The sequence below is a fragment of the Rhinopithecus roxellana genome, chromosome 2 (genome assembly GCF_007565055.1).
Source record: "Rhinopithecus roxellana isolate Shanxi Qingling chromosome 2, ASM756505v1, whole genome shotgun sequence".
NCBI classification, from domain to species: Eukaryota; Metazoa; Chordata; class Mammalia; order Primates; family Cercopithecidae; genus Rhinopithecus; species Rhinopithecus roxellana.
In genome coordinates, this window is record NC_044550.1 from 139,332,076 (window position 1) to 139,344,264 (window position 12,189).

Sequence of the window (12,189 nt, forward strand, 5' to 3'; positions counted from 1 at the left end):
ATGCCCAGAAAATTTTCCAATGTAAATGTAATTCACTGAGATGACTTGCCTTCAATCTAAAAATTAGTAAAATACGTAAGCATAAGCACGATAAACAACCTTTAAAAACAAACTATTATTTCCAAAAACTTAAACTTGGTACAATCAAATTAGTCAACTATTACCTCAGAGTAACACACTGGGAAAATATCTTCCTGTCCATATATTCTTCTTTCTTATCTATGTACTATGTCAGTTCATTCTGTATCTAGCTACTCATTTTTCACGTTTTCCAATATTACTAGTGCCATATTAATTACCCTTTAACCACCTGAATTTTCAATCATAGCTGCAATGTGAAGTAATGACACCTACCACTGCAGTGTTTAATTGTATCAGTAGTTAAGAATTTCTTCACCACCAGGTAAGCAGAGCCAGGTTCAGCTAATGAACTCCACCGAAGCACTTGCTCCAGTACATTTTCCTTGTAGTGAAGAGGACGCTCTGTAAAAAATAAATTCCAAATCAAATGGAAAATATATGAAGATAACGAATTTTTTATAATTATAAATTTAAAAAAATCCCTTTGAAAAGATCTGTAGGCACCATTATACACAATCATATCTTATGTTATACAGTAATAGCACTATGACTACATAAAAGATACCCTAAGATCTAGAAAATTATTAAGCACATAATAACATTTACTATATAAATTAATCATGCAGGAATACCTATTTGTTACTCAACTATTTTTAAAAATCAGAAGTACCTTTCTTTTGATAAAAAATCTCAGAATTCTATCCTTTGTACAATAAATTCTACACCTTGTATAATACTTTATTATTATTATTATTATTATTATTATATTATTATTATTTTTTGAGACAGGGTTTCACTCTATCACCTAGGTTGGAGTGCAGTGGTGCAATCATAGCTCACTGTAGCCTCAAACTTCTGAGCTCAGGCTACCCTCCCACCTCTGCCTCCCAAAGTGGTGGGATGAACAGGCATGAACCACCAACCCAATCTTCTATCCTCTTTTTTAGATAACATACTGGTTTGTTTAGGGAAACCTTCTTAATTTTATGTGCAATTAAGTGGTTTTAAAAGTCCATTAAACAATATTGTCCATTACGAAATGATAATTATAACTTAATCATAATCCTTTGTTTATCCCAACAAGATCAAACTCCTAATTTTGATCAATACTAGTGAATACCTCATGGCTAATATTTTCATAATCAATATAAAATTATAAAACATAACTTCTATAGAAAACATTAAAATAATTTACAAAATAGTACTGAATAGTACTATATTTAACTATTAGTGGAAATATCAAAAACATTATGTGTCAATATTTTATATTAACTACTGACATAATAGGCCAACTAGCAAGAAATTACATGACATCTTCAATATATTTCTCTGAAGAATATTCATCCATATACGTTTTGATTTAGGCAATCATAATTTTAAATACAGCATATATTCTTAGCATAGAGTTAAAAAGAACAAGTTTTAGAATTACAATCAAAGCCTCACAGAAAAGTTTGTGCTGATCAAAATATGTCAATCAGTTAATAAAATGTAGCAACAGAAGCATATGGGAAATTCAAACCTTTTCTCAGTATACTGAAAATAGCATAATTGAAATAATAAGAAAAGAAGCTCTGACATGAAGATGTCAGTGCTGCTTTCCTAGTGTCGTAGCCATGTAAAAGTCAATTCAACTCTTTCAAACCATCCAAAACATAAAGCACACAGCACTTGAGCTTTCTGTTTTTGTTTAAAGTAATGAGGCTAAAGACAAACAGGAAAGAGCATATCAAAAGCATCATACTTGTATGATCCATCATAATGTACTTGCTAATGAAATCACAAGTTTACATAAATATATCACATCCTCCCTAATACTGGTTTCCCCTGCTATGAACATATCATATCTGAAGTCATCAACAATTCCTAGTTCCAGATAAGAAAATAAATTGTCTGCTTCCAATGTAAATTACCAGATGCTTGCTTCCTATCCAGTAAAGAGAAATCCAGTTCTGCATTCTGTGCTTATTGGAGCAAGCTAACTCATTATAATAATGGCAAGAATAAAGAAGGAAAGAAAAAATCCACTAGGCCATATATCCTGAAGACAAATACACATCTTGTTTCCTATTCTATATCCTCTATTCACAGCATAGTATTGAGTATATAATAAATGCTCAATAAATATTTGACAAATAAACTATCTCATTTTCTTTGATGGCCCATAAATAAAAAAAAATGTATTAACAGAAAGACTCACAGACAAAATGAGTCATCATAAAGCCAGATATAATATTTTGTGCTATATCAGTATTACGTTTCTTCAAATAATTTTCCAAAAGATTGGGCAAAGGTCATAACTGCCCACAATTTGCCAACATTATAATTCAATTGTTAACTAACTCATAAATTGGTTGTCTTCAAATTGAAGTTAGAATTGTATTTGAAGGTAAAACTAATTATAAAATAAGCACTCCCTTTATGTCTGGCTTTACATAATTTTTGAGTCTACTACTTGCAAGCTTTGAGATACTTTTGATCCCAATAACGGTTGCCATTTATGGAATAACAATTATGTATCAGGCATTATATATGCTGGATGCTTTAAATCAGTTACCACTTTCAAACTTCACAACAACTCACTTCATTAGATATTATTATTCATATTTTACATGTAAGGACACCTAAGAATCACAAAGGTTTTAGCCCCTTGCCTCAAGTCACATGGCTGGTTAAGGTGAGGAACAGAGATGTGAAACCCAAACCTATCTGACTTTAAAGCCCCAGATCTTAACTACTATAGTTAATTTTATTCCGGAGACATATGTAAGCCTTCCCATGATGGTTTTCTCACACGTAATTTGAGGAAAAACAAAGATTTTCTTGGGTAACATATGCAAAGTGAAAAACTTTCTGCCCTGTGTACATAATCAGAAGATAACAGCAGTTTATGTGTCAGTCAGAAGAGCTAGAAAGAATCCTAATAAAAAATAAACAGATCTTCCACATCATAGTAGGTATGAGGAAGAAACAAGACCATCTTTTTCTGATATTACCGCATAGAAAGTAACTGCTTTGCAAACTTGGATCTCTCAGTGAAGCCTATTTAAATGAGGCCCCTCAGTGGTTAAATTTCTTTCAAGAAGTGAAAAACCCAGAGGGTAAAGGGGTCTACACTGGCAGATGATGGGTTTGGATTTAAGGTAAAGCATTAAAATAATAGCATATTTTGGATGACTGGCTCTTACAGAAGAGAATCTAACTCGGCTTAATGTATATTTCATACCAATGTAATATAAAATCAAAACGTCAAAAATATCAAAATGTTTTAAATGGTTATAATGTATTTTCCCACGAATCTGACTGCCATATAAACAAAAAAAGATGACTGTGTTGTTTTAGTCAGAACTTCCTGAAAAGTTGTGCACCATCTCACCAATGACAGTAATGCTGAAATATCATTTAAGTGAAAACAAAAGGTACATGCTTATAGCAATCTGAATTAGTAGCTGCCACATCCACGGAGATTCCATTCGCACGTTTAAGAATCTGTTTTCATCATCTTCAGGCATATAGGAGTTTCCCAGCATTTACATGCTAATAATATATACGTTCCCTTTATTTTTATATTTTAATTAGGTTATTAATTTTTAATGAGTACAATAGATCTCAGGACAGTAAAGAGAAGATTTCCAAACATTTATTATACAAAGGAAACTCTGGACATAGAGAACTCCTGCTTTAAAATATAAAGATACTTAAAATCTAGCACTCTGGCTTACATATTTATAAATTTATATATTCACTTTTTTTTTTTTTTACTGCATTACTTGGAGGATTTATGTTTACATTATAAAACACACCAATTGCCTGGCTGACATTCTTATCGACTACAACCTTCTTACTGCCTATGTCTGTACTTTTACCTCCTTCTCATATTTCACTTTATCTTCCCTGCATGTTACTAGTAATAAAGCTTTCAACATTTCATGTCAGGTGGTACACACATGTTCAACTGGCTTCAGTAAACCCACATAACCACAGGCCCTTTTGTTGCTCTCCTACCATTAGCCCTTTGAAAGTTTTTATCTTCCTGCAATTTCTACTTGCACAGTTGACCAAACATTAAGACCATGCCAAATTTGAATTCTTAACTCTAAGTATATTCTGTCTAGGTGTACATGACACATTTCTTTGTTTATACATTGACACATTCACAAATCAAAACTTGATGTCTCCTAGTTTTTTAGATATCTTCATAAAGACAACTTTATTCTAATTAGAAGTAAAAATAGGAAAAAATCCAATTCAATCTTAGCATTTTATATACTAATTATCACATTCAAGTTTATAATTAGTCATTTTGAGGGTAAACATCCCTTGATCGCTCAAGATAAAATTTCAAAACAATGTTTCCTGGTATAATGCAACCCCTCTTCTAGCTATATATAATTCCTTCCTATCCTCATCCACGAGCTCGCTCCTCTTAGGATGACTAGTAGCCAGAGATACAGAGCTGCAATGGCACACGGATATGCTTTAATGTACTCAAACTTTGAGAGGGCAAGGGAGGTAGGGAGAGGATGCCTACCCCTAAATCCACAATTCAGTACTCTGCTATCAAACTTTTAAAAAGTAACAGAAATAGAAGTGTGTAGGAGACAATCATCTGTCCAAGCACTAAACAGGGCCTTGAGATCTCTTCATGGTTCCTAATCTACAGGGAGAGATCTCTGTCTATGTGCCTCCCACATTTGGATGCATCTATACCAGGAGTCACAATCCATATCACTCAGGTCCAGAATGCATCTACTTTTTTGTACCACTTCAGTTGAAAAGAGTTTTGTGGAGTGTGATCCACATCAACTGCACTATGAGAAGTAGTCAAAAATATAAAGCCTAAAATATATGGTAAATGCCCTAAAAAAAGTATAGTATAGGGCAGAACCAGGTATATACACATTACTATTCTAGAAGTCATAGAGTACACAGCATTATAGATTACTAAACAAGTGATCTGAAAGAAATCAATGTGAACAACATGATGGAAGAGACATTTTACTTACACTGTGAAGGATGAACATGCAATGAGGAAATAATAAAAGGGTTTTACATGGCGAAACAATGTAGACCAATTTGTAATGTGGAAAGATATTTCTGGCAATAATGTTGACAGTTAACCTTTATGCACAAATATAATAAAGCTGGTAACTGAGTGACCCATTCTTTAAAATTAAACAAAGATGAAAAACAAAAACTTTGTCACTCTTGTACCACAGAGCCATAGAAAATCATGCCTCTCTTATTCAATAGATTTTATGGCTACTATATAATAGGCACTATGGCAGACATTACAGATTAAAAAACAAACAAACAAACCAGAATTGCTCCTACTTTCCAAGGAGCCCCCATCAAAAGAGACAAGTACAAATCTAGGTGATAAGCACTATAAAGAGAAATGACACAAAGTACAAATGAAACTTTTAGTCTAGGTTTTAAATGAGGTAGTAGTGTGAGCTAGATGGAGGAAGAACAAAGGTATATTTGGGAAACACCATTTCATACTTGTTAGCCAAGCACAAAAAATAGAAGAGATTATCTAATAATCATAATCATAATCATAGGTAACATGAGAAAAGATGGCAAAGGAGGTTGCAGCAAGGAAAACCCAATGTTTAGAAGACAGAATAAGGAGAATCTAAAAAAGAGGTAAAATGATCAGAAAATCATGAAGAGAATCCAGGCAGTATGGAAAACAGAGTGAAGATCATCAAATACAACAGGAATAGTCATTCATAATAAATGCCATAGAAGGTTAGGTAAAGCAAACCCAGATGTGAATCTGGGGACTTGACAGTTGGGGGTCATAGGAGTCATCTGCCAGAGTATTTCTGTGCACGAGGAGGATTGAGACCAACTGAGGGAGACACTGTGGAGCGACATCAAAGTACCATAGTCATCAGATCTTGGCAATGTATATTTAAAAATAACATTGAAACATTTTAAATTTTAAAGAATTGTGCACAATCATAATACAGGAATAAAAACATAAAGACCAAGTACTGACAATCCCATTTCATTTTAACACTGATTGGAACACTCCTAATAACACACTATGGGGTATTTTAAACACTGTATTTTAAGTTTTATCCTGAGCTTGAGGGTGGCAAGATTTTTCTTTTGGCAGTTTGGCAGCTGTACTCCAAAGTGTCCCAAGACCTTAGTAGGTAGCAGCTAGACAGATGGTGAAGGTGCAAAGACATTCTGTGTCTTATTGTTTTTTCTGGAGGTCTTTGAAACCACAGGGTGTTATTAAAATGTGAGGCTCATTCAGCACTTGACTGTTGGGGTAGTCAAGGTGCTTTAAATGCTCCCTTTATCCCTAGGCATCTTGGAGATGAAAGACAGCAAAATATTTGACCCACTAAAGATAGAAAAAGGGAAAAGACAAAAATGAAGCTTCTGCTGCTCTTAAAATTACTTTATAGAATAATAAACATATTTTAAATCAACATTCTTTGTTTCTGTTAATAGTGTTCTTGTTAAAAAATAGTAACTGACACCACTCAGAGTACTGTACCAAATCAAATCGCTTGTCCTTATAAACAAAGGTCTTCTTTCCTGAGGCACCAAAAGAGATACCTAAAGTCTTGCACTGTATTTTTATAGTCAATAAGGTAATATAATTATTTTGATGAGTAAAATCATAAAAAGTCAACCTCAAACATATACTAACACATGCACTAAGGTAAAAAAAAAATCATAACAAGATGTTAAGACATAAAATGTTTATAAAGTCTTGTCCTAAACAGTACTTTTTTATAGTATAAATAATTTAAGAATCCCTCGCATAAAAATCACTTACCTAGCTCTTCATTTTCAATGACTTCAAATGTGGCCCAAATATCACCTTTTGTAGGAATAATATTTTTTATTGCTAATATATCATTAGTTAATTCTTCTGCTTCCATCACAGGAGATATCTGTAAGAGAAGTAATATTTCTTCAAAACATGTGTTAGACACAGAAGTAGCCTTATGCTAGGCCAATAATATTCCCCATCCACCATTTAGTGATATCCTGAATTTATTTTGAGCATGGTTAAAACCAGCTCCAAGATCCCATAGAGAAAACAGCACGTTCAGATCTTTTCCATAAAATGTACCTAAGTACAAGAAGAAAATACAATATAGACATGATATTATTTTAATCACTTACTGAGCAATTAGGCCACTCAGAAGGAAAGAATGTACCCAATTACATGAGGAATGATCTTCGCCAGACAACTAATCCAACAGTGGTCTAAATGTAAAACTTTTTACTCCTCAGTTCTATAATTAAGAGTGTAGAGTAACTTGGTTTATTCAGCCTAGATTCTAAATTATACACAGTCGATGGCTATCAGTCATGCCAAAAAGCTCCAGGGTCTTGGTAGTCCGTGGTGTGCCCTGCCATGCCAAGTGACAGATGGTGGGATACCAAAGTATGCTGGAACCAGGATTCCAGGATGGATATCAGAGTCTGCAGTGCCAGCCTGGGGGTTGGCTCTACAGAAGTCACAAAGCCTGAGTCCACTGTACAAATACATCACCTCTTCGGGGACTTTTGGAATTTTTTATTTGTTTCTTCTTATTTTTGCTTATGCCAATCTTAAGTCCATGCTGGCCAAAAGCAAAATGGCTTTCTTCAATTCGAATTTAGTTATAATGATGTTTTAAGCATGATAATACTGCAGTTACAACTTGGTTTGCACATTTTCAGTAACAGGATGTCTCTACTAAAAGTTCCTTAGAAATGTATTTGTTTCCATTTCTCCTGCCCATAATTGCTCATAAGCATACTGTACATACATAAACAAAAAAAAAACCTATTTCACTGCAGGTAACACACAAAGTCTACCTTTTGTATTTTATGAAATTCAGTGCTTTTTTGGAATATAATTATACAATGAAGTTCACTATTTTCTATTTAGAAAAGCCCAAAGAAATAGAAACTTAAAAGAAAAAAAAAATTATTATAGCATCTAGGAATAATAGAGAACATCAAGCAGTATGGAACAGATGAATCATTTCAGTGATGCTGTTGATCTGCATGAACGTACAATATTTTTAAGGCTGGCCCTTTTTTAAAAAAAATAATAAATTATTGAGAAAACCACTTGGGAAACAGGCAGCCGGAAGCACCTTGGTCTGAAACAGGAAGACCAGAACTCTATTCCTTGCATTAAGAGAGACCAAAAGCTCCTCTTTAGTAACACCTAGAACTCCACACTTGGGAAATTATTACTCTACAGAATATACAGATCAGTATACTGAACGTCCAGTCAGTATTATGATGACCAGGTTTGTATTCTGGCCTTAGTATTCTTACTTCCCAGTTTCCATTCTTATAAACTTGGAACATCACCTACTTCATCTACCTCCATGCGTTTAGGTAATAATTAGCAGAGATAAATGTAACTAAAGGGTTTTGCAGAATCATAAGCATTAAAACCTATGTAATTGATTTTAAATAGTTTTTGTTATTTTCTAAAGAGTATTTGGAGTTACCATAGGTGAAACTGGCAAGTCTTTTATCTAAACCCACCGGATAACATAAGAACTTGGCTCAGTTATAACTTCTGTTGTGACTTTAGAAAATAAAACTAAAATGTGCTACTAAAGAGCCTGTGTATAGATTTAAGCCATATGCTTTAAATACCTCCTCTAGCATTAGTGAAACTTGTGCTAATTGATCTTTGCTAGTTCCTCACATCTCTTATGATCAACATTATGCATTCAGCATAAGAAATATGACATAGCCAACGAGTGGCAGGGCAAATGCCTCATAAAGACAAAGCCTATAATTACAGTGTTAATATTTCAGCTTCATGTACCAAGTAATGTACTTAATGGTATATAGTCACAATTCATAATCATTAGAAACACAAAACTTAAAATCAAAATATATTTAACTTAAGTCCAGATATATCTAACATTGTGATGCTGTTTAATCCTGGACTTTAAAAACGATAAGCAGCTAAAGCCAAATTTCTGTTACATGGCAGAATGTCTATTGTTCATACAAATAAATCAGTCTTACCAAATAGCAACCTGAAATATCAGTTACTATCTGTAAGGCAGACAAATTACTAAATATAGCAGCATGAGAAAGATCTATTTTTAATTCATCACAAATGATTGGTACTCTCAAGGGATAAAAGAGCTATCCAAATAAATATCCCAGAGTTACATTCAAATAAATTGGAAGATTGGATGTTAAAGTATAGAAAACAAGGGTGAGGGATTATTATTAATAGTAACAGCACTAGTAGTAATAGTTATGTATTAAACACTTACATACTGAGCAATGTGCTATGCATTATCTTATAGAGTCTTCACATCAACGCTATGATGTAATACTGTGATTTTTTCTCATTTTACAGGTGAGAACACTGAGGCCCAGAGCAAATAACTTGTCTAATGTCAGGAAGCTAGAAAGGGGAGGGGCAAGTATTTAAGCTCGGGGTATTTTCCAGAACCTGAAGAAAATCTTAACACGTAATCCAAAGCACATAAGATGTTCTCTTTCCAAATGATTAAAATACAGAATTCCTGGGGGATATCAGTATAAAAAGTCTATGTTGGCAGTCATTTGAACTGGAGAAGTAACATAAAATATAATAATGGAAAATTCAAACTATGTAAAATAATGCTAACATTTGTGACTTCCAACAGTCCTCTTTACAGCCATCTTTAGAACTTACCCGAATTATAATACTACAGTCAGGTTCCTTCCTTTCTACATATACTTCAATTAACAAATCTCCAGCCTGGGAAACCTAGAAAAGGGCAGAGGTAGAAACCACACAGATAAATATGTTGTAAAAACACACATTTGAAACTGAAGACAGTTATAAAGCCCCAGGCATATTTCTGAATATTTTATAACAATGAAACAAGCTCAATTCCCCCGTTCGCAAGCGTGATGTGCCCATTTCCAGATATGGTTAAGGACAAGGCATTTACACAAACGTTATAATCAGCAACAACAATCACAATGATTTTTTTTTTATCTCTTAGGAGCTTAGTGCTCTCAAACACCCTTACATTCTTCCTAAAATAATGAATCCAGCTACAATGGAAATATGCTGGCTATGACAACAGAAGTCGTAGGAGCCATCAGCACGTACGTTAACAGGATAAACAAAATGAGGGGTGAAAACAAACCACATGTAGTTTTGCTTCAAGCTGGAATGTGTGCATGATATCAATATTTAAAAGGCAAAATATGGCTTGCTACGTTTTTAAAGAGAAGATACGCCCGAAAATTGAACTTTGAGGATAAACTATGTCAGAGCTATATTAAAACTACAAATAACACAAATTTAGAAATGAAAATAAAAGTGAGGTCATTCATGGAATATGGTAGACAATAAAAAGAAGTTTTTAATTATCTTTGGCCAAGAATTAAGTACTAATTTAGGTCATCATTATATCCCAAAAGGCAGACTAAGTGAAGAAGATGCAAGCCTGAAAATAAAAGGCCTTAGGATATCATATCATAACTATATAGATTAACAATATAGGAGGGTAACAAAGAACCACATTAATCTATGAAAAATATTTTGAGTAACTTTTTTCAGAAGTTCCCTTAAGTTATGTAACCAATTAGAAACAATATCACCTGATTTAAACAAAAAAGATTATAATCAAGAAATCATTCTCAAATTAAATTTGCCTCAGCATAAAATCTAATGAGCAAACTTTAGAAAAAACATTAAAGATGAACTTTGAAAAAGTTCCTTAATTTTTCTGGCATTACAGGCTTAGAAAAGCTTATTTCCAGTTTTTCCTCCTGACTTACAATGCTACAGATACATTCCAGTAAGGAAAAGATACAGTTGACACTTTTGCTTTTCACTATGTTTGCATAAACAGCTCTCCAGGAAGGACACATTTTAAAACTTAAAAAGTAAATACAAAGAACTCATAGAGTGAAATAAAAAAGAAGAATAGGTAAGAAATTCAAACAGGGGTAAGACAATGAAACTGAATGTCAGAAAAAAATACTCCAGAAGATAGTTTTAAATGAATTAGAGGAAAAATTTAAGTAAAAAAAAAAACAGAGTTTCCCAGACTCTTTTACTTATCGTTTCCAAATACTGTATTTCTTGTTTTTACTTACTTATACAGACTGAATTGAAAGCATTCAAAACTTATTTCTTTATTATACTACAAATATAAAAGATAAAAAACGCAAAAGGATACTCAAACCTTTTAAATAACAATGTAGATAGTATGGTCAGGGGTTACCTCTCAGCCTCACACAATCCTTTATTTCATGACTAAAGTCTTCCTCTCTGCTCCCCAAAAAAGTGAGAATTCAAGATAATTGATAATGAGCTAGATTTTTTAAGGTTAAAGCTAACTCCTTTGGAAGCTGCATAATTACTCTGGGTCAAAATGGAGAAAATAATTCATTAGTATCATAGTATTAGTACTGATCTAAGCCTTCCTCTATTTTTTTTTTTTTTTTTTTGTATGGAATGACAGCTTCAATGACTCCTCTAGTTAGCTGTGGATATTTCAGGACTGAGGAGACTTTAGTTTCTAACAAAAAAGCATTTGCCTCATTATCTATCTGTAAACAGAGCTCATTTGATCCATTTCTATCATTTATATTGGTACCCTGAATCCACTCTAACTCCTAGTTACTAGAAGATGACTAATGATCAGCCTTAAGAAATTCCAGTGAATATTCAACAAACAAGCATAGTGCAACCGGAACACAAAAATCCAGTATAATGTGACTAAGGAAAACAGGACAGGATGTAGAAAAGTCAACTTAGAACAAAAATTAGAACGTGTTACAAAGATCACATTAGACACATTCCATTAATACAATCATCTGAAAGCATGCAAAGCAAAAGCATATAAGAAATAATATATAGTTTCACAATAGCAAAAAAGAATCACTAGGCTGTCTGAATTTTCAATTTACTCTAAGTATTTCTTTGGCTTTAAATGCTCCCTTTGAAATCCATTAGCATTTTCAGTCATGGGTTTTATACACAAAAGTTGATTTTATAAAGAAAACCTTGAGAGGTAAATTAAAACTGATTTTCCCTCTATTTTTAAAATTTTACATTAGCATATTTTGCATGTATGTATCAGGTTGCAGAATAAC

General features: G+C 33.1%; 1 protein-coding gene across 4 annotated transcripts in view; it reads right to left on the reverse strand.

Moving 5' to 3' along the window:
• The window catches only part of ARAP2 (ArfGAP with RhoGAP domain, ankyrin repeat and PH domain 2), a 186,131-nt gene that overhangs the window by 42,923 nt on the left and 131,019 nt on the right, over positions 1-12,189 (reverse strand). For all 4 annotated transcript variants that reach the window (XM_010365834.2, XM_030921122.1, XM_030921111.1 and 1 more), the window contains 3 exons: positions 9,767-9,841; positions 6,887-7,004; positions 355-483 (listed from right to left, as the gene is read on the reverse strand). In XM_010365834.2, coding sequence (XP_010364136.2) covers positions 355-483; positions 6,887-7,004; positions 9,767-9,841 — 322 coding nt within the window. The remainder of the gene's footprint in view (positions 1-354; positions 484-6,886; positions 7,005-9,766; positions 9,842-12,189) is intronic.